Source organism: Siniperca chuatsi, linkage group LG6, assembly GCF_020085105.1.
Source record: "Siniperca chuatsi isolate FFG_IHB_CAS linkage group LG6, ASM2008510v1, whole genome shotgun sequence".
Classification (NCBI taxonomy): domain Eukaryota; kingdom Metazoa; phylum Chordata; class Actinopteri; order Centrarchiformes; family Sinipercidae; genus Siniperca; species Siniperca chuatsi.
Genome location: NC_058047.1, coordinates 21,592,109 through 21,616,416, shown reverse-complemented (window position 1 = coordinate 21,616,416; position 24,308 = coordinate 21,592,109). Strand labels below are relative to the sequence as shown.

The following is a 24,308-nucleotide window of genomic DNA, read 5'->3' as shown; positions in this document are numbered from 1 at the left end:
TACATGAATACAGATCCCTGAATGAACCTCTGAGGAACTCCATGTATTTGAAATATGATGAATGTAGAAGATATACCCTCCCTCTACACTGTGAACCAACAGATGAGCAGTTTGCCAGTACAACTAAAAAAGAGGAAAAAACAGCTACTGGGCCTAACATGAGCCAGCATCTGTCCTCATTAAGCGCTGTAGCATAGGGGTAAGGAGTCGAGGAACCACCTGGATTTTAGGAGCACTGGGGTCATGAAAGTACAGCTCAACTATTAGAGGGGCCACAGTAGGCAGGTAGACATTATCTGTCATACGAACATAGCGATACTCTAGAAACTGGCTGCTGACGTAGGCGGACCTTTATCTCGTCAAGTTTTCAGATGTCTGTATAAATTCAAGCACAAAGGTGGTCAATACTGTATATACCAAACTAATCCTTGCAGGCCAACCAAAACTACAGGTAACTTGACTGTATGAGAGGGGTATTGTCACTCGCAATCAAATGGCTGGCCTCTATGAATTTGATAAAATGGAGATTTACAGTTAACAAACATTAGCTTCAGTTTAAGGCATGGTAGGCTTCCCTCATGTTTGCTGTCTTTGTACAGAAAAGTATTTAGAGGATAAAAACTACCTGTACCAATAAATCGGCTGGGCTGATATAAGGGCTACTGGATACATTAGCTTATTGCAGATACAGTATGTTGGTATCTGTGTACCTGTAAAGCAGATAGGTAATAATAAAATTGCAATACAGATATACCAAAGATGTGTTTGAGGTAATTTAGAAACGTTGTCTCCATTACTAGGCCTGTCACAATGATTACGTTATCGACTTATCGTACGATATATACAATATGTAATTATCGCCTGTCATGATAGCGACTTATATATCTATATGGACCGATCATTTTTGCTGACCTCGATATTGCCCATTGTGTGTACATTGTGTTACACCAACATTTTAGCTAACATGATGCCAGAATAAACAGCAGGGTTTTCCCTACCATTACTATATTGCCTGTTAAGGAACGAATGACTGTTAACAGAGTCCGAGAGTCGATTTTATTTATTGTTTTGGTTGTTTGATTTTATTTAGGTTTTTATTTAGGATGTTTTAATATTTTTTTCACATTCCAATTACAATGTCTGAATATTCTAATATAAGTTAATTAAAAAGCTGTACTTGCATTATTGTGCTTATTCTTATATCAGTGGCATACTGGTCTTAAAATGACAATAATATATTATATATATATAATATAATATTATATATAATAATATTTATCGCAATTATTTCTGGGACAATATATCGTCCAACAAAAGTAGTTATCGTGACAGGCCTATCCATTACATAGTTTGTCCACCAGAGAGCAATGACGATAAAATGTCCCACTCTATACATATCTTGATCACAATTTAACTAAATTTAAGGCATCATTGTCATCAAATGTTTGTTTATGTTTTGTATTGGTCGACATATTGTTATCTGAGTTTTTAAAATCTCAAATATTGGGCTTCAAAAACCAGTATTTGTCTGGCTACAATAAAAACACTTATCTCAAGATCCACCTATAATCTTGTTTCAGAACTTTCAACCTCATCTTCATCAGTGGATAGAGTTTACTCAGTAATCATGGAGATGTCATCATGTGACCCAACTACGGAACTTCAATAACATTACAGTAGATGGTTGTATTGGAGAAGCAGTTGAAAGCAGTTGAGTTAGTATTTCCATAGTCAAGACATAAAAATACTCTGGTCAGAATAACACCACGTTAAAAATTCATTCTTTGTCATTGAAAAATTCAGAATCTATGAATATGCAAACACTGTTCATTTCATTAATAACTACTGGACACAACATGTCTCCTACTTTATTAAAAAGTTCATTCTCTGTTTATGTATATGCATATTGGACCATTATTGGCTTCTAAAATAGTTGTGATGTCACAAAATCATGCGTACACATCTCAAACTCAGATTTTACCTGAGCACAGAGACACTTACATCCACATACATCACGCTAAATCTAAATAACTGATTTCATAAAATTATATTATTACCACTGTGTACCATATGGTCGTGACAACACACTGTTCCTTAGCTTCTATCAGTGTCTACCTTCCTCACCTCTACTCAAATGGAGTGACGGGGGCCAGAGCGCAGCTTGCCTGTCCACTCAAAGCCCACTCAATGTCCACTCTGCCCAACTGACTTAATGAGAGAACCATCCAACTTAAGCAGGTGGCAGTGTGTGTGCTGGTGTGACTGTATTTGTGCACTTGTATGTGTGCGTGTCCACCACTCTCTGTCTAACTCCCCGGTACAACAAAAGCAGGCCTGTGCGCTAGTAGAGTCTCCGGGGAGTTGAGGAGAGCAGTGCTCCACTTATCTGCTGGCAGAGAAATGGATGGAGGTATAAACAGGTGCCAGCCACGGTGGTAATTGTTGGGTGCAGCTAACACACTAGCGACACTACCAGCTTTTCTTTGAGCCAACATTATTAATTTGAATTTGTCAGGAGGCAGCAAATGAATGTGAAAAGTTGATGTGGTTAACAAAATGGCAGAGGAGATACAGATATGAAATTGAGGTTTAAATGTGGTTTGCAGCTGATTGAAAAATACATAGTTTGGATGGGAATGTTTGATTGCAGGATAAATATGTAACCTGATGTAGTTGTTTATACCCGCCTGTCTGTGTTTATCTGAGGATAGCTGGCGAGTTTGAGGACGGAGGATGGGGAACTTGAGATAGAGGATAGTGAGAAAGCAGCCAGACAAACCGGGGGTGGTGTTGGTTGACAGAATATCTGGAGGCTTACTGCAGGCATGTGTTGAAACCAGGGTATGAATAATTGAAAAGGGACGGAGATAGAGACACAGAGTAAAAGAAAGAGACAGAGAGCAAACAGAAATCGGGTGGGACCCAGGGGTCAGACTTTCCCCATTTCCCTTTTGAGATTATTTGTTAGTTCAATAGATCAGATTAAATTCCTATTACCTGTGTACTCGACCAGAGTTGCGTCCAGCCCAAGATCAACTCCATCACCTGCCCATCTGCCACCCAACACTGTCCTCCCTCGGTCGTCTCTATGGCTTTGCCACCTCTGGAGGTTCTTTTTCTACTTTACAACAGTGAGATTTATGCTTTCAATTCTCACCCCAGCCATGCCGTTTGTGAATGCTCAGGCCAAATAAAAAGTAAACAGCTCTTTCTCCGTTTTTATAAATGAGACCTCAACTGCAATCAGCAATTTCATGGCTATGAATCCTTGTGGGTCCAGCAGAGAGAGAGAGAGAGAAAAAGAGAGTCAGAGGCTAATAAAGGCTTAAAGAGAATAATCGATATTTCAGTCAAGGACTGGCATGCGTTAAAACATGGTATATTATTTTAGTGGTCTAGTAACTATGCCATAAAAAGCATGGCATGGTTACAAGAGAATGTCCTGTACTGTAACATTCTGCTGCAATACTGTATTGTTAGGGAGGAATTGATTTTTGAAAAGGACAAACTCTGTCAACTCTACAAGATAATAACGTTACAAACTTCACATTATATACGTTCTATTTTCCTTTTAATAATGAGGAAGTGGAGAACAACCTGTGCTCAAATAATGAGGCAGGATCCAGACTAATAGTGGCTGAATTTTCCAGAAGATTTAAGAGGCTTCTTCATCTCCAGATTAAAGATATTCCCTTTAAATCACATATCAGAACTCTAAGTGAGTATTAGAGAATCCTGAGAGGTCTATGGATTAATTAAAAGCACACATCGGACACAAATGACAATATAAAAGCACCACTCAATGGATTTGAAGCTGTTGGTAATTTCTTACACCGTAGATTCCTCCTATTAAGGCATCAATTAAGTAGCATGAGGTGTGAAGATTTTGTCTGAGCCTATGATTGATAAATTCTAAAGTTGTTCATGTAAATTTCATGGAGTAAATATCAATAAATTCTGTCATGACACTTATGAAGAATATAAAGTCTACACTAATTGTTCTTGCCTTTCAGTGGTCAAGTGAGGGCTTTATAAAGAGCAACTGAAAGGCCCTGAAAACAACATTTTCTAAATCAGTGTCTTACTAGGAGTGATTGGGTCCTACATGAACACACACTTCTCTGCCAAAGTTAGAACAGTTTTGGTTAATTCATGAGTTTATATTTTTGAGAGTTACACTCATAATAAACTATAACTAAGAATGTTTTTTTTTTTTACTTTGATTGTGGCTTATTGTAATATTTAATGTTATAGAGAAACACTGAAGATTTGAAGCCAATCTTGTTTTGCTTGACCTCCAGTGGTTTAACATCTCATTTGGCTGCAGAGATGTAGAAGTGTATGTGTCAGTACACTATGACATCACTGTTGGGTGTGGTTACAGGTACAAACTTCTGACCACACCCAACTGCACCTATCAGTGATGTGTGGAGGAAGAAGAATCACATGCAGCTGTGTGCAAGGGTGAACTTGATATTTTGTTTCTCCACAAAGATACAAACTAGCAGCCAAAGTGCTGTTTTGTGTCTTTGGCTGCTATGCTTGTTGTTGATCCTTTTCAGTTATTTAGGTTTACACATGACACTAGACTGAATGATTATTTTTCAATGACTTTTCAACTCAACAGTTCCCCTGTTACACCTTTTGCAGGCTAACAGAAGGTGAGTTTGATGAGTGTTTGAAGACACCTTTTCAAATCAATATAAGACCTTTTAGGATATAAAAACTGCTCCAGAGCTGCCATCAAAAATGATTATTATTTTTGATATTGTACGTGTTGTATATCTATCATTATAGAAGAAAATAATGTTAATTTTATACTTTGTATTTATTGTAATATTTAAAACATTTCAACATTTTTTGAATGGTTTGAACATTATGATACTGGGTCAGTGAAATTAGGCCAGAGGTCAATAACCGAAACATGATGTGACTTATACAGGTATTTTGCTGCACAGAAAAAAACTTTAACTTTTAATTCACTGATGAAAGCCACAGTCTGAAATGTCTGTATTATTTTCTGTCCTCCTCTGCTCACTAAAATGAAATGAATGTCTGACGTCTTTTGGTCATCTTTTTGGTTGCATAATAGTGAGTTGTTTTGCAAATTCCATATTCTCTACTCATTACACTCATAAATATTCACCCAACATTCAACATCAAATAAAAGTAAATGTCAAAGTGAGAAGCATTTGAGATATTTTTTACTTGGCATTTGTTGGCTTTGACACAAAAATAGCTACAAATTCCTCAGCGTGAGTCTTACGAGGTTCATTCTGAATGTGATTTTAAGTGATTGCTGGTTAGGTGTTTGATATGTAGCTGCAGTGCAGTGGAGAGGAAGTAAAGATGGCAGTTGCCCATTTTGCAAGCCAAAACTACTACAAACATCTAAGGATGGGGTCAAGATTGCAGCCATTTGCCTGTCGACCTAATGGCTGTTTGAAATAGCACTGGGAAATTCATTACTACATCTGACTTTTTTTCTTTATTTTTTTTAAGAGCTATTGAGTGAGAGTCCTGTTTTTGCAAAATGTCTCAAGTGTAATTGCTTTAGTAAATTGTGAATAACAAAAATGCTTCAAGTGAAAAGATGAAGAGGACAGCAACAATGAAAAAAGTTGAAGAGAGAAAGAAAGGCATTGAGACAAAGAATGAAGGAAAAAGTCCATTGATGACAAGAATTAAAGACATTATTGTGCACACATTTACAGTATGGCATGTTTCTCTAAATACATGCATCACAATTGGGTTAATTCATTATGCAAGTACACATGTACAGAGGGAGGAGAGTGAGCAAAGGAAATCTCATTAGACGTTGCAAATAATCCATCTGCACTAAACTTCTGTTGGTTAGTGGCAGGCACAGGCATTTGAAAGCCAGCCAGTTTGTCCAAACTGAGCTGGAAAAGCATTTTTCTATGTAGACTAAATGCCAGCTGTACAGATCAAACAGCAGTCTGATCAATTACACAGAGAACCTTTGAACCACTAAATGCCACCTGGAGACTTCACATTTGACAGGTTGGTATGGAGGGCATGAAGGGACAATATTAATGCGACAAAGGAAAAAACATGGAAGAAAATTCCACATTCATGCAAGCATACTCCCTATCACTCTATCTGTGACACATGCCCATACTGAAACACACTAACAAACGCACTGGGTGCCAGTCCGCCCCCTTATCAACCAACAGCAGTCACAGATCTGGTCACCCTTTCTACATTCTCCTAATTGCCTTGGAACCACAGCCGACATTATGTAAAAATAAATTGACATGACATCCTGTAAAATGGAGGCTTTGAAATGGAAATGTTTGTCACACAAAGGTTTTTGCTGAAAGGCTATTTGTGTTTGTCATCTTTCATTGTGTCAGGCCTTGGATGATTGACTTCCTTTAGCTAGCTGAGGGGCATTGACATTTCCATGCCCTTCTACAAAGATGGATACCTTTCTATTGAACCACCGCTCATCCAAACAGCATGCCCACTCAATGGACCATGTTGTGTTGTGTCAATAACTATAATGCTAGTGTGTACTGTGTGCGTACAGCAGAATTAATATGAGCATTAAATGAATTTTTGTTTGTTTATATGAATGTATGTGTTTGTTTGTGTAAGAATTGTGTGTGTGAACAGTGCAAGAGAGAAAGAGTTTCTAAACCACACTCATTGAATGTTTGTATTATGGTGTTTTTGTTGGCAGAGCACATTGTGTGTGTGTGTTTGCAGAATGGATATCCACAGCTGCGAGCATAAACTTGATGCATGTGTGTTTTAGTATGTGTGTGTGTGCAGAGTCGCAAATGGTGCTCTTGCCTTCCACTTCTCTTTTGTGCAAGAGCCTCTTTCTGCCCTCACACATGTTGATCACTTTTAGAAACAATAACTTAAAGCTGCACAAATCAATATTTTTATATTACAATGCATAAAATGAATATGTGTAATGTGAAAGAGACACTTGTAGTGATGAACCCACACAGAATTATCACCTGACTCGAACTGCAGTTCCCCTTAGCTTTGCAAAGTGTTTTAGCATCTTTCAGCTTTTTGTTTTGTTTTTCCAGCCTGCCCCTTTAATATTTTGGTTCAGTCTCACCACTCTCATCAACTCTTCTTTCCAGCAGCAGAAAGCAGCTATTTTCAGCCAGAAGCCGAAAAAGAAATCTCTAAAAACCCACTAGCGCCCAACACAAACAGCAGACAGACAAAGTTAGCGACTAGCTGGTGAACATAATGGAGCATTTAGTAGCATTTCCCTCAGGAGTTGATGGACACCAACACAGCACTAAAAAGAGTGCAAGTATTGGACTTACATTTACCACAAGTCCAGAAACACAAAGCCAAATGAATGCTGATGTTGCTTGGGGTCTGCTGGATAGGTAAAGTTCACTAACACGTTTGCCACAACAGGTATAATAAAACACTGACTCCCCACAGCTTACATTAATAGTATGACCCACTAACGTCATGCACCTACTTGGAGGTGAGGTAAAGAGGGCCACATTAACAATGAAATGACAGCAGTATGATAGTAGTGACAAATCATAACGGCAACATTGGGGAACTTTAAACTTAGTATTACTACTTTTTTGAAAACTTCCTGCACAAGTTTATCCCTACATTCATGGAAAGATAGCTACAGCCTGTGTAAAATCTGTTAAACTACAGATCCAGACAGCACTGAAGTCAGGACCATCAAATTGTACTGGCACCATTACACATCCTTCTCTCGCAGTGGCTGAAAAATAATGCAGGAGTTCTCCATGTGAAAATGGATTTCTGCCCTGTCCCAGGATTAGTTTCTTCTGCTATCTCGGGAATAAGAATAGGAATATGGGGAAAAAAACTGTTGAAGCAGCCTGGCAGAGGAGATTTGAGAATAAAGTTTAACAGGTGTTCATTTTAAGCTTTTCACTTAGACATACCTAACATGTTTTGTGCACTTAAAATTCTTTGGTTGCAACATGTAGGCGTAAAAAACTAAATGATTGACTTAAAAGATATGAAAAAGGGGGAACATGGGATTTCTAGCCCATAATAACTACAGGATTACTGTGCTGTTAGTATAGAATTTTGATAGGGTTATTATATCCCTAGAGTAGATAATGTACATTGGGCCTCTCAGAGGGATACGTCTCCTCATCCTCTTCATAATCACAGAGATACTTGAAAATGACGGCAGAATGTGAGTTGAATTAAGTTTTTATAAAGTGGCCATATAAATAAAAGAAATTACACCATTTCACCACGCTGGATTTCCAGTGTAAACATTGCATAAATCACTTTTAATGAACTTTAAAAAAATTAATTTATTTGATATTTTTGTTGAGCAAATAGCAGAGAAAGGTTAGTAAACTATGTTAAGCTTATAGAAGTGTATGTATGAGATATAGTATTACATAATACATGCAGAGAAAATTATAATATGATCAGTTGACAAAACAATCTCAACTCAAGGTCCTTTTAGTCGCTGTTCTGGAGCTTCTGATCATATCATATGATCTTTATTAGCACATGGAGTTTGCCCAGTTGTGAAAGATCCAGAACAGCTACTAAATGGACCTTGTGGGGAGATTATTTTGTCAACTGCTGTTTCCAAGCTCAAGAATATACTTTCAGTCCCAACTTTTAAGGACGAGAAGTCCTTAAAGTGTTCAAAGAAAAATGGAAATTTTACAATCCATGACAGCTGGGAAAACTCTCTGGATAAGATCATGTGATGTGACACACGTGTGGTTAATGTTAATGTTTAATCTAATATGCAATACATGTCGCACATATCTGCATACTGTACCTGTGTGTCTGCTACCACCTGTGGGTCATGGTTCCCACACCTTCTTAAACATCAAATTCAAGGACTTCAAGGACTTTCCAGGGCCAATTTCCTCAAATTCAAGGACCACACACAGATCAAGGTTAATTACTGTTACAACACTGAGAATTTTAATAATCAGAACTAGCAGACTTTACAGAAGCTCGCAGACAACAATTAAAATGAAGATAGAGGCTTGAATGTGTGAGCACTTCTCAATTGTGCTGCGGTGTTACAGTGATGTTACTTTAAGTAAAAAAAATATCAAAAGAACTTAAATTTCTATTCTTGTGCAAAATATATAAATTTAAGCACTTTCAATGACCCATGCCTATTTTCCAAAACTTTCAAGGCCTTGATTTTTTCCCTTCAAATTCACAAATTGGTGAACCCTGGTGAGTGTGTGTTTCTCTGAATGGACAGTGTGAGTTGTGCACGTCTCTCTGAGCAAGTGTCTCTGTGTGCATGTGAGTTTGTATTCATATGTGTGTGCCTGTGGTCGCAGTGTATTGTAGAGTCCCGGGCGTTTAGCTGTGTTTGGGTGCTGGTGGATTACAAAGGGATCAGGATCAGCAGGGAGAAGAGGAAACAGACAGACTACACAGCAGCTCTGGTACACCCCAAGGCTCTGTGCTGCTCTCCAGAGAGCTCAGTGCAATGCTGATCAACCTATCAGAGGATCCAGCGTCTGGAGAAAAGTCCTTCATCCTGTGGTTTCTGGTGAAAATAGAGAAAGTATTTTATCCTTCTTACTTGGCTAAGACAGGGATATGTTACCTCACCACTAGCCCCAGATGCAATTACATCTTGGAGCCCAGACGATGACAGGCAACGATCCAAATCGTTGGGGTTTACCAGACTTTCTTGTGCGTCGAGGGGACGCGAGCAAAGTGAGCTTGAAACCTGCCTTGTAGACATTTCCAAAAATCACACCACAACATGAAATATAAAAAGAGCAAAAGATTCATCTTAATTCATGTGTTGCAATGTGGATATGTGAATGTGCATGCGTCAGTGGCGCGTGTGTGTGGATGCATGTGCCCACAGTATGTTTCAGACAGGTCTTTGCTTTGGTTGACAGCGCTGCTGCAACATTCATAACAGCCTGGGAAAATGTAATGAGGTAAAGTGTCACAACATCTCACATCGCTCTGCTAGCCTTCAGTTCTGACAGCCTGACTGTGTGTGGAGTCACTGGCTCCATCTTCAGTGTGTTTAGATTTTGTGTGGGAGGGGGCCATTGGCCAGGAAAAAGAAGCCAGGGACAGGAGAAGCCAAGCAAGCTGCCACAGTGCCACCAGTATCATACAGCTTCACTCTCTATTTCTATCTCCACACAGAAGGAGAGCGAAGGAAACCAGAGACAGTGGAGGATTTTAGAGCAACAGGAAAAGCAGAATAGATCCAGAGAATCATCAGAATTTGTAGCCCTTCGCTTTTTACTTTTCCCTCCTTTCCCTCCCAAGGCAAGGGAGGAGCCTTTAGTTCTCTTCATTTCTTTTCCTCCACAGTCATTTCCTCTCCTCCTCCTTCCCTCACTGCCTCCCATACTTCTTTTTCATTAGTCACTTCCAAGTCTCTTTTCACCTTCTATTTTCTCTCCCTCCCTCTGGAGATCTCTAAATGGCAAGTTTATTCTCCTTTGCCCCGTGGGTCTTAACAGGCTAATTTCCTTTGAGTCAGGGGAGTTAACAGGTGTCCCTTTAGGGCTCATGGTGTTAGCAGTGGCAAAGTCCGTCCGTGGGGTTTGGCTTGTTCTTTGACAACTTTATCTGGCCGAGACACCCAGGGTGTGATCATTAACACACCCTACCTCAACTTAAAGGAGCTACACGTCTAACTCTTAAAATAGATTCCTTATGCTATCACTTTTCTCTCCCTCCTTCCAGGCTTTATTCTCTCCCTCTTAATTTGCTTCATCCCTCCACCTTCCATCTGTCTTCCTTCTTTTTCCACCCTTCCTCAGACCTCGTTGCCTTCTCTATTGCTTTCTTCCTCCTTTCCTTCCCTTTTACCATTCATGCTTCCATTCTCCCTATTCTCTTTCCTTCCCTCCTTCCTTCCCCGCTTCCTTCTCTCTTGGTCCTTACTTGTGTGAGCGTACACACTTAAAAAATACAATAACTCTACTTTTAAAGTAGAGCAGTTCCCCAGAGGGGTTTGTGACAGGCTATTCTCTGCCTCCTGTCGCTATTTTTGACATACTTAAAGAGGAAATAGTAGAATGAAATTATCTATTTTTTCCTTAGTGCTGTCACAATCAATTAATCACTGACAGTGAAATTATATAAGGATGTGTTTCTGTGTGGAGGGAGCTCTGATGTTGAATCTTTAAATCTATATTTGAAGAGAAATGTCTCATGAACCAAACAAACAGCCTCTGGTAAATCTTAAGGAAGAATTATTTACTATTTTTCAGCTAATTTGTGTTTGACAGTCGTCAGACATACTCAGGCCTGGTCAAGGACTTTATCCTCTCAATCATCTTTGCTCTGTCTCTTTCATGCTTTCTTTCTTCATCGCTCTCTGTCTCATTCCTGTCTCCTACTATTTTTTTCAAAATCTCTGGCCTGTGTACTGTATTTGTGGACTCTGCACTGTAGCTGCTTAAGCTAAAGTTAGCTAACATTAGCTTCAGAGGCTGACAGGACAGACTCCTTCACAGCCCTGAATCCTCTGAAAGGTCTCAATTCAGAGCTTTTAAGGTTATAAGCTTAAAATTATGAAATGATGCCTTTAAAAGTTTAACTGGTAAAATCAGACAACTGTGCCCCAGCTGTCTGTCATTTACACTTGTTAGCTACCTGCAAATTACCTGTTTCCAGTGGTGTTTCTTTCTTTCTTTGACCAAAATGTTCAGACACTAACATCCAATGAGCATATTAACAGCCAAGATTAATTTTTTTATTGTTTTGCCAACTCATGGAATTAATATTAATTAGCTGCAGCTGAGTAAATTTGCCAGTGACAGTTGTGATTGACCTTTTTCAAAGCAGACATTTTGGCATGTCACAGCGGGAAACGCACAGGTGTAATTGATAACGTTAAAAATGACTGCATTCCATTTAGGTGAGCAAGTTACAGGTATTGTGTACGCTGGCTCACTGTCATGGCTTACTGGGACACTTGATAAAACAGAGCCATTATTAATGAAATTAGTTTCACCTGTGCTATTTCTGCAATGACAAGTCAAAATGGCTGCCGTGAAAAACCTCTATTACAGCATAGCCAGTGAAATCAACAGTTGCCAGTTTAAACTCACTTGCCAGAGCATGTTTAGATACTGTTAATTATTAAATGTTATCAATGATATAAAGTTATCATTTAAAAAGCAGCTCTTGCTACTTGAAAATTGTACTCAATTTTGATATAAAACGATCAATCATTCAGCCCACGTTTTGGTTAATTAAAGGTGCCCTGTGGAGTTTTCTTCTAAACAAATTATTATTATTATTATTATTATCTTATGTTTACATTCAGTGTTACTCACCAAAACTCATAGTGTGTATCCTTGGGGTTTAACAAAACGTGTTGAGTGCATTTCCTTCCTTATAAAACATTTGCAAAGCTGATTTTTAAAAATATTTTCAATGGTGCATTGTTTACATCCATGTTTGGTACCTCCTCAAGGTGCCTTTAAAGGTGAGGGGTCATCGAATGAATATAGTCTGTGAAGGACCATCTGGGCTAGAACACGTGTGCATATTGCTGCATGAGTGCATGTGTTCATTTGTGTTTTTATGTTTGTGTGCACTCTTATATGAATTTAGCATTATGTGATCCATATTTATACTTGATGATATAAGTTTGTGTCCCAGTGTGCAGGTGTTTGTGTGTCTGTATGTGTGTGTTGTTGTGTGAGTGTTTCTGGAACACTGATAAGGTCCCCCCTGTGTAAAACCCAGTTCCCCATCTTCATGGGAAATCAATTTGTCCTGCTTTCTACGTGGCCAGCCTTTATATGCTTCATATCCTCCTACAGCTGTCATCCAGTGTATACAGAGGCATCGCCTTCCTCTATCCAGCACAACACACACACACACAAACACGTGCTAAGCTAAACCAAACACATATCTGCGACATGCATGCATATTCATTCACTGTACCCGACACTTCAGCTGATGAGTATATTACAAAGACGAGCAGTAAAGATGAGCCAACTCAAGGTGGCAAGTGTGTCAATGTGTGTGTATGGGAGAGTGGAAATGTGTGTGTGTGTGTGTGTGTTGGAGAGAGAGTGAAAAAGAGATAAAGAGAGAGGGGTGAGTCCTGGCAACTTGGCCAGCAGCTCATTAATCTGCAGGTGTGTTTATACCAAAGAGATACTGCATGCAACACACACACACACACACACACACACACACACACACACACACACACACACACACACACACAAAGAGCCCTGCAGCTCATTCTCATTCAACTCTGCAGCCAGTATGTCCTTTGTTTCTCATTGTCCTGAGGAGTTTGGAGAGGAAGGAGTGTCCATGCTGATTGAAAAGTGAAAACTGAGTTTAACTGCATACTGGCACCTGCAGGTGCTTGAAGTTATATTTGTTGTAAAGGTGGATCTGTGTGCTTCCATGTGTCTGTATTTGTTGCTGAATTATTGTGTTAGATCATGCCTGAATTTGTGCATTTTCATGGCTGCATTTGTGTGTATTGACCAATTTTGTGTGTATTTGTGTGTGCATCTCTTATTGTGTGCATGACAGCTTTTGTGTATGCAAATGTCTATGTATCACTGCCTGAGTCAGCTGCAGGCCGAGCAGCTCCAATCAGGCACTCCTGGTGGTGTTGGCAGGACTGGGGTAAGAGTACGGGTGGTGGTCGCAGTGGTGGTGAGGGAGGGTGCAGCCAATCATAATGCTGATTGAGGAATCCAGTGGTGTGGATGAATTAATGAGGCAGGTGGATACAGGCTGAGCCAGCCAATCATAGCCCTTTAAAAGCTCCTCAGCTGCTGACAAACTGTAACAAACTGCTGGTCATCAATCACACAAAAGACACATACCATTTGCACACTCCCTGTCACATCCAGCCTCATGCATGGTTCATCCAAGTCACTCTGCTGAGTCATATGTTGTTATATCATTGTCAGGCTGCTTTTGTTGTTTACAAAACCAGAATATTTCACCACAACTTTTTAAAAGTTTAATTATTAACTATAAAATGTTTTTTCTCATTCTTTAATGTTATTCTTTCATATTCATGAGATTGTGCAGTAATATTTTTTAGCATGACAATTTCTCTTTAAAGTATACTATCTTTTAGATGAAAAAAAAAACCACACAATGGCAACCGAATCAACAGAATCATTTGATCCTCTGTTTTTCAGCACATACTCTTATCACTTTTATTACATCTGAGCGGTTATATAGAGCATATGACTATCTTTGTAGTGCTGACCTGAGGTTATCACTGCATGCAGAGGGGAAGACAATGTGTCACATACATGGCACTCTGCACTCTGATTTTGGAGATGGAAGCCTGTATTTAGAGAAATAATTTAACATTTTGGGAAATACTTATTCTCTTTCTTCCCAAGACTTAGTTGAGAAGATCAATATCATCCATGTCTGTACGGTAAATATGAAGCTACAGCTAGCAGCCGATTAGCTTATCTTATATATAAAGACTGACAAGTGCTATTTCTTTGCTAGGAGCAGTGACTTCCTGGAGTCTTGTTGTCACCATGAGGTTCTCAATCAGAAGAGACTCCACAACATCACTGCACCCAGCCCAAGAAATAGTCCCACACAAAACTACAAAGTGGCCTTTCTACACTTCAGTTTTTGTTATGGATTAAAGTTAAACCAATGAGATGTAGCATGTTAATTAGTAATCTTTAGAGAAGCTGATAGGCAGGTGTTGTTACCTTTGGACAGAGCCAGGCTAGTTGTTTCCCCTGTTTCCAGTCTTTATGCAAAGCTAAGCTAACCTGCTGCTGACAGTGGCTTTATATTTACTGTACAGACATGAGAGTGGTATTGCCCTTCTCATCTAACTCTTGGCAGAAAGCGAATAAGTGTATTTCACAAAATGTGAAACTATTCCTTTAAGCCACTTCTCGAAATGTCTGCGTAGTTTTTGTCTACGGATTTTGCACTTGGCTTCATCTACACATATTCTAAAAAAAATGTTTGGCCACACAGCTGGACTCTGAGCTGCTGTTTCAGCAGTAAGTAACTGGAATTAACTATTGCAGCTGAAAAGTTGATCCAGTTATCCAGTACAAAAATGCTAAAAATGCCAGGTTCCTGGAGGTATTTTAATGGGAAAAGGGAGTTTCCAGAAAATGAAAAGGGAATAGATTTTGTCAAGAATTTCCAGTACATACCAGAATCTCTATTACCAGTATTATATTTCTCAGTGCTGTTGTACCGTATGTGAGCAATCAAATTGCTCATCATTACCTTAATCTTCATTTTCTAATGGTGCATTCTTTCACCCTGTAGCCAGCACCGGATGTAAACTTGCAGGAAAAGTAGAAGCCAAGAAATAGCAGAAAAAGTCTACAACTTATTGACCTAACCACTGGAAGTTGGAGGATTTGGAGCCAAACACATAAATCCATTTCATCATTAATGAAGGAATGAATGGGATGTCCTGAGGGGAGCAGCATGGCAGCACCGGCCCTTTCCATCTGTCTTCCTCTATATAGCCTTGCAACTCACTGAGAATCTGTCTGCAGCTTTCTTTCTTTCTTCGTCATACACTTTTGTCACACTTTTGGTTATAACTCAGCTCTATCGCATACAATACCTCCAGCTCTAAACATGCCAATTTCACTTGCTGCCTCAATTCACCTCAAATCACCAGATTTTGGGGGGATCTGCTGACAAATACCTCAAATGCCTGTGTGTATCTAAAATAAAACATCTATCATCCTCAGCCACAGCCTGTCCTTCCCATTTCCCCCCCATCCTCTTTGACCTCATCGCTCAGATCTGTGGACACACTGGTAAGGCGGGTTAGGGGGCAGATGATATTAATAGCCTCAACCTCATGAATCTTTCAAGCTCAATCATATGAGCTGATGTGAGAAGAGTGGGTCTCAGAGGATGAATTAGTTAATACAGAAGCCCAGCGGGGGCGTTTCTCTTAGCCTCTTTAAACATGAGTTATGCATTAGCTCTTCATATGGTCTTGGGTATATATTGGTTTTATATAAGACAGGCCCAAACAGGTGTGTGTGGGAGGCCAGATGTCGGTGAGAGGAAGAGAGAAAAAGAAAAGACCAAAAAAAAGAAAGTAAAAAGGAGAATATATTTTGTCCACACCCTTGTGAGCATATTTGGCAATTTGACTATGCAGGTGAGTGAGCATGTAAGCTTGAATAAGTTTCATTTTATGCATGAATACAGAGGTATTTCTGTATGAATAATTGTATTGGCCTTTGACAGGAAAATACAGAGCAAGAGAGAGAAAGAGACGGAAGCACAGAGCCAGAGAGAGATGGGGGGGAGATGTTAGGGGTTGCTGGGGAGTGAGGAAGTCTGGCAGGAAATGAAATGCGTTATTTGGGAGAAATGCTGGGGGGCTACAGGCTTGTTTTCACCCCAATCTCTGCACTGCGGAGCAATTTCAATACAGCACTATACTCTAGGTCTTGCCAAAGAGCAACATGCTGGAGGGGTGAGGGGTGGAAGAGAGGAGGGCAGGGAGATGGACAGAAGAGGAGAGAGGAAAGAAAAATGAGCAAAAGAGTGATAGAAGAGGGACATGGAAAATTATAGAGAAAGAAAAAATGGAGGATTAATAAAAGAGGTGAGAGAATGAGAAGAAGGGTGGGTGAAAGAGTGGCAACAGGAGTAAAGATATGAAGATGTGGTCAGAGGAATAAGGAAAGGAAAAGTCACATTTGATAAAAAAGTACAGAGCAGGGAGTGAGACCAAGGGAGAGAGGAAGCTAGTGGGACTGAAAAATCAAATCTAATCACCATGATTGGAAATGAGGCCAGAGAGTATGGGGAAGTGCAAAATAATTACTCCCAAAAAAAATAAAAAAATAAAATGCATCAGGTGTGCTTCCTATCGAGCAGAAAACCAACTCGAGGACATTGCTGTGTGCACAGATAGAGGATGATGCTATTCAATTTATTTTGCTGAAATTGACCTGGGAGTTCTTCAAACCACCTGTGAATCTGACTGAATGTTACTGTAGTTTGTTAGATAGTGATAGGACTGCGTAGGTGTGTATGCCTTTCTCACATGTGGTGTGTTATGCCCAACTGCACTCTGGTTGTTGTTTCTGACAGATTTGCTTGAGGACTTGAGGAGAAATAAAAACAGAAATGCTGATAAGGAATGAGAAAGAGGAGAAAGTGGAGAAAGTGGAGTGAAAAGGAAAAAGTGAGACGACCGCTGGAGCGTGTCATCACTTTGGCCAAATTGTTGAGCTTCTCTGAAGCAGCTCGGCTACTGTTATCTCCTCTAATTCAACATGCAAACGATGGAGAAGATGGAGGAGGGGAATCCACATGGGGCCATGAGAAAGATAGATGGAGAGGAAGAGGCACAGGGGTCGAAGACAGGAATAGAGAACAGTGCGATTGGAGTAATTTCCTCCTTTTAAGAGGATCATTTACCATCTTGACCCCACAACACATTCTGCATTTGAAATCCTAAAAGCACACGTCTGCCAGCTATTAGTTTTGATTCTGTTGCAAAAAGCCATGAATTAAACACTGCATTTATGTGTCTTTCTCTATTCGTTGGTTAATCCAGATGCATATGACTGTCTCACAGCTCGAAATCATTTACCTGCCTGCTCTCTTTCTTTCTCCTGACTGACAGACTGACTGATGGGCTGACTGAGGTCTTTCTGAAGAAGAAACAGCTGTCGACCAGAAATAATTTCCCTAACTCCTGCTCCAGTTAGAATCACGGTGATTTGTTGACCTGCGTTCAGCGACAGACCGAGACAGGTTAATGTGTTTTCTTCACAACAAACCACACTTGAACTAAACAGAAATAGCTACTGCTGTCAAAACGAATGAGATTTCATTTTTAAGATGCACAAAGGAAAAAAAAGACAGACACAATATAAATGTAAAACAAGGATGGCTCTTAACCTTAAAACAAATCACTCAATACTGGCAACATCATCACTCTATTTGTGGAATCTAAATAAACTAAAAATATTGTACTTAAAAACCTATTTAACCCTGTTATATAAGTTGTTATAAAAGGAAATGTGTGGGTATAAAAAATGTCTCATTCAAGATCAATGCTATGAGGTCTCCATATTAGCTTAATTGACATGTCAAAGTCAGATAATTTGTTCAGTTGACCTCTGGTCGCATTGAATTGAATTTTGTGTTTGAAAATAGAGAAAAAAGTGAAAAGTAGAACTATGTAATTGACTAAACAGACTGATGGTCCTCATCAGCAGATTGGGTTTGTTCAGGAGCCATTGAACTGTTAATGTTCACACTTTCTTTGATTCTGAGCACCTCTTGGACTTCTCATCTATGTTGACTTTGGTAACTGAACTCAATCTGCTGATCAGGACTGTGTAAAATGGTTGAAAGCTCCAGAACCGGTGAGTAAATGGACCTTGACTTGAGATTGTTTGTCAAGTTTCCAAGGTCAAAACTGAACTGTCAAGCTGCTGTATTTGTAAATAAAATTAAAAGTGTAACCTTGCCGTGTTTTTTTCTGTTGTGATGAATGTGGGAGTAGACTTTTCTCACAGCAGACATTTTGACTTGTCATAGGAGAACCATCAATATTAACAAAGACTCCATTCCATTTAAGTTTCCCAGTAAGCCATGTCAGTGTGACAGTGAGCCATCATGCACAATACCAGGACTCTGAAACTGAAGCACTAATTTGATTATTTATACCTGTGCTTTTTGTACTGTGACATGTCAACATGTGTCTTCTGTGAAAAAAGGCTTATTGTTTTAAGTTAACCATAGTGAAACACTTTTTTTTAAGCTAATGCTGTACATTTTTAGCAAGCAAAGTTTCCAATTTGGAAACTGTAGTAATGAGATAGAAATACATAATTTGATCTGGTTGTACAATGTTAGTGCCATTTCCAAATGTTTACATGATAGGTGCTCTTGCATGAGTCGGCTGTTTGATCTGAATTATTTTGCAGAATGTACAAAATCTGGCGAATTTCTTTTTTGGAAGCTGCATCACCAATTTTGGGTGATACTTTGACTGTGTTGCACAGCCTGATTGATCTTCAGTCTTCTTAAAGGCTCTGCACACCCTCACAGGTAAATTCAATTACTCTGGCTGATTAGACTCAAAGTTGGGTGGAGCTTTGCTGGAAATGACATGACGTCGCCAATCTCTACGTACTAATACGAATGCTGAAAGTTGTCCCATCATAACGAGTTCAACAGAAACTCACAGAACTAACAGAAAGGTGAGACAGATGTCAATCAAGCACAGTCTGTACACGACCACACAGTCCTGCATAGAGGGCTATCCAGGTAAAATAAGTGGACACACTGAATTTCCTCAGATGTGTCACTGCTTACCTGCTTTTTTCACAAGAAGGATTAAAGACATAAAGACTGAAATATTTGACTATTTTATCTGGACATAATTAGTGGAGTAGAATCCCCCAGAGGTGCTTTTTTTTTACATCTTTGTTTTGGGTTATATTTTATTCTCTCATATTAACAAATGTTCATTCCAGCTGTGGGGAAGGAAAATATAATTCATTATTGTATCTCAACACATGGCCGTCAAACTGACAGGCTGTGTTGTGCCTCATTAATCACTTATTCTGCTGCAGGATCCAGACTTTACCAAATGGCCCTGATGATCAATGGGATACAATAACTTATAGCTTAGATTTTTAACGAGGGTGTTATGTGTCTTTAACGACACCCCTGAATCAATTTAGATTAAGTTGGAAATACAGATGAAGATCTAGTTGAGCTGGAGTGCTAACACTGAGATGTCCACAGCTTCTCTCTCTCTCTCCCCTCCCCTCATAAATATTAACTACAGACCCAATGTAGAAACACAGGCCATCAATAATGCAGCTCCCCAAAATGCTTCTTCCCAAATAATTGCAGCTACAAGCCAAGTCCTGGAGACAGCCTCTAAGGTGTGTTGCAGCTGTGGTGACACTGCCTCATTTTGCCTAAATAATCATTTCACATAGAGAGCAGAAGCAGTGCAGGGAATATTGGTCTTTACACCTCTCTGGCTATAATGGGCTGTGGTGGATGTATCTAATCTTGTTTGGAACTGAAGGAGAAAGAAAGAACCTTCAATAAACTGGTCAACCATGAATGATGAAGTGAAGGAAATAGGAGCTGCAGATGTGAAATGCAACACAAAAATGAAGGCACACTTTTCTCACGGCCTAATTCCTCTAGAACAGTGCTGTGTTAAGGTGGTAAAATTGTGGTCAAGCATTTGCTGTTATAGGCAATTAACCTTTTTGCCTTTGGCCGTAATTAATATTACAAACATCAGATATGCAGCTGTTTAGCAACATAATCAACATCACAACACTTTAGTAGTACTGGGAAAGGCAATTAAACACTCCTGAGAGAAGAAAGCCGAAGGAAAGACACGCAAGCACAGAAGTAATCAGTAAATAACAAATATTTTATGAATGTGCTTTTCTCCCGACATTTAGGCTGAAACGTCATAATTTATTCCAATTGCTTCTAAAAAACCATTACGTTTTGTCTCATTCAATAACAAATCCATACCAAATCGACTGCAGCAAATCATTACAAACTACATGTGTGTGTAATTCATGCAGTTAACATGCATTTGCCACAAATTATTGATCCAACACCATATTGTTGATTGATCTCCAATGGTGTTAATGCACAGCCACACCTAAATGTTGCATAATATGTACATTTAGGTATAAGCATTAAAGGTTATTGATAATCAGACCCAGGACAATATGCCTCTCATGACCCCTGACCCCTGACCTATGACCTCTTTCCATGAGTAATAACCCTTAAAACCTCAGCTCGACCCGTTCTCTTTGTATGCATGAATATAGAATACAAAGAGCTCAAGAAGTTGGACTAACACAAGATTCAACATGCTTGGTAGTCTTTTCTAATTCAGGAGGTTCAGGAAAAGGAATTCTGATGGTGCATCTGTCTAGTAACTGTTTACACTTGATCCTTAAAGTGATTTCACTCAGACAAACACCATATATTTGATCATAAAAACAGGAAGGATCTTAGATTTGCCTTAAATGCAGCAAATGGAGCTCCGTGCTCAAAACAAAGTTTGGAAAAAAGGCAAGTGCTGACAAGCCTTAAAAGCCAAAACATGTAACACTAGAGCTTTAAATGTCCACATTACACTGCAAAAGAGTGCAGCTTCTGTACGTAATCTAATATTCACCATGGTTCAACTCACGGTTTGGCCAGGACCCAGAATCAATGTGCCAGACTGAACGCCGTCAACAACAACTTTGTACCGACTGTGATGTGTTGAAGTTCAATAGCACCCTGTGGGGTTCATGTTGCTGAACTTCTACAAGTCTCAAAAAGTAAAAAAGTCACTGATATTTTCTGCCAATGCCACATCTACTTCTTCTTTTCTTTATTTTCCTGTCTTCCATCATCTGCAGCAGCATGTGCAGCTGCTCCAGCACTTTAATCAGCTGCTCCACCCCTCACTGAGCTCATGGCTCCTCTGTGGCCCATGTGTCCTTGCATGTCTCTGTCTCACACACACACAAACACACACACACACACACACACACACGCACATACAGTTAAAACCGTGCACAGCCATTTTCTGACAGCCACATTCTCTCATTGCACAGCTGAGTGGAAAAATGAGCTGCATTCTACTCCTGGGGCAGAAGGTGAAAACACACACTTACACAGAAAAACACACACAGTTGAGCACATATAGCGCACATTCAGCAACCTCTGTCACAACTGGCTGAGTTGCTGTGTATGGATATTCCCTGTTCACTTTCAGTCAGGGAGTTTGATCCAAAACTACTGAACCTAATAGGAAAGCTCCTCTTGGCTTTGAGTGCATTGAGATTGGATCCAGAGTCCTACTAATATAACCCACATAGGGAAACTCGCTGGTGCTTTCCTCCTGAATTCATTGCACAGTAGAATACATCTGGTAAATGCCATCCCAACATACAGTATACCTGTCTCTCTTTCCCTTATGCCACAGTGACACAGCATCTGTCTGCAGCTGCTGACCTCTGAGGTCTCCCCGCTCAGCCCTTACCTGGCAGTGACTCACCGATCTCGCAGCTCTCTCCAGAGAAGCCCTGAGGACAGTAGCAGCTATAGCCATCACCTTCCTGCAGGCAGCTCCCTCCGTGGAGACAGGGGTTGGTCTGGCATGGGTTATTCTCCACTGTAAAGATAGACAGAGTGGGTGAGGGGAGGGTGGTTAACTGACAAATGTGAATTTATAACTTATTTTCTACAGAGAAAGAGCATTATGAAAGTGCCTCCAATGTTGACAAACTACTGTACCACAGGCAGTGAGCTGCTATTATGCCCCTCTCATTATCCTTTCTGAGTCCATCCTCTCGCTGCTCTCTGACAGAGACAGAGCAAGAGTAGAGCGGGCAGACAGTACGTAGACTCGTCCCTGTCTCTATGACTTTTTACAAGTTGACGGATTGGCTGTTGTTGTGTCTGTCGTGCCCCTGTTTGTCATGACTGATGCTCGCCGGGCGAAGGACAATGCACTGAGTCAGACCACTCCTGCTGTTCTCCTGCCTCTCATCCCAGGTCCTACTGATGAGCCAAGGTCCTCATAAATTAGCTGATCATAGCCCAGTCATGCATACTAGCGCAGGCACCTATATTTTATGGCACATTACTGCGTTGCAGAGGAGGTAATAAACACATTTTATGTTGCTGGGCTTTAACTCCATGCCTCTTCATGGGAAATGTTTTGGCGGATGAATAGTGGAGATTGAGTAAATTAAGTCGTAATTATTGCTCTTATATTTTAGGATGGGATGGGGGGAGGAGGAGAATTTGACAAGGACGGTTAGAGCGCAGAGCAGGCGTCAGGATTTTTTTTCTGTGTGCAAAGAATGACTGTAGGGAACTGGCTAGATTAACTGTCTTTTTATTATCCAATCCTGATAGGATTGCAGCCCCTGACACAATCTGTCAGGCCATCTAATACACTGCATCTTCTCCATAATAACACCCAGACTCATTTAATGATGTATGAGCAGAGAGATGTTGTGCAGAACACAGAGTGCAGTTCCCCTGAAAATCTGGGAATACTGTCATTTGTGTGTGTGTGAGTATGTTTATGCATACAGTATGTGTACGTGTGCAAGCATATGTGCGTGTATTTCTGGATGTTTGTCTGACCCTGACACATTGCAGACTGGTGATATATGCAGTAACATGAGTGTGTGTTCAATTTCCTGTGAAACAGGGAGATAGACTCCCCCTGCTGCAGAGAGGCTGCTGTTGACACTGGGCAGGGGAGATGATGGAAAGAAAATGCATAAAAGTGATTCGCTGAATGAGAAAAAACATTAGAGACAGACTCATTTCTTAAATCAAGAGTGGGGAGGAAAAAAAAACAACACTGTACGTGATTTTAAAACATACATTGCTTAAAGGTTAATGATGTACTGATACTGATGGAGATGGTAAAATCTGCAAGTGCTGAGCAGTGCATGACACATAAAATAAAAAGACGACACAGGATATGGTCAATGTGAGCGCCTGGTTGGGTCTAAAAATGTCAGGTAATGGAGGAGAGGAAACGGGGAAAAGAGGTGAAGCAAAGGAGCTGTTTGAGTCATTATCCATCCATCCAGCCACCATGGGTGAAAGTAAACTGGTATGATATGGAGCTGACATTTATTCCCCGCACATAATACCAATGCACATGTAACGCACTTAGACCTCAGAGCGTCAGTAATGTTTCAGACTTAGACCATCAAACTACAGCAGAAATACTGTACATTATAAGAAATATATTTTTTTGGTAAATTAATGATAAATTGTCAGTGTTGGGGAGACGCTACAAGTAGTGAAGCTACTATTTTAACTATGTTTGCCAGTAGCACTGCTGGGTGAGAAGCTGGCAGCCATGCAGGTGGTTACCCCCCTTGTGTCCTGGATTGTTGACTACCTGACTGGCAGACCACAGCATGTGCGCCTGCAGCACTGTGTGTCGGACAGCGTGGTCAGCAACACTGGGGCCCCTCAGGGGACTGTCCTCTCTCCCTTCCTCTTCACCATCTACACCACGGACTTCAGCTAGCACACAGAGTCCTGACACCTTCAGAAGTTTTCTGATGACTCTGCTGTGGTGGGATGTATCAGCGGTGGTGAGGAGTCTGATTACAGGGCTGTGGTGGGGAACTTTGTCTCATGGTGTGAGCAGAATCATCTGCAGCTCAATGCGACAAAGTCTAAGGAGCTGGTTGTAGACCTACGAAGGGCCAAGGCACCAGTGACCCTGGTTTCCATCCAGGGGGTCAGTGTGGAAATTGTAGAGGAGTACAAGTACCTCGGAGTACACA

At 40.2% G+C, this 24,308-nt stretch overlaps 1 protein-coding gene across 3 annotated transcripts in view; it reads right to left on the bottom strand.

Annotated features, from left to right (window-relative positions):
- The window catches only part of ncanb (neurocan b), a 139,855-nt gene that overhangs the window by 36,860 nt on the left and 78,687 nt on the right, over window positions 1-24,308 (bottom strand). For 2 of the 3 annotated variants that reach the window (XM_044200057.1, XM_044200056.1), the window contains exon 10: window positions 22,025-22,156. In XM_044200057.1, the coding sequence (XP_044055992.1) occupies window positions 22,025-22,156 (132 nt within the window). The remainder of the gene's footprint in view (window positions 1-22,024; window positions 22,157-24,308) is intronic. The other variant, XM_044200059.1, reaches the window with a different exon arrangement.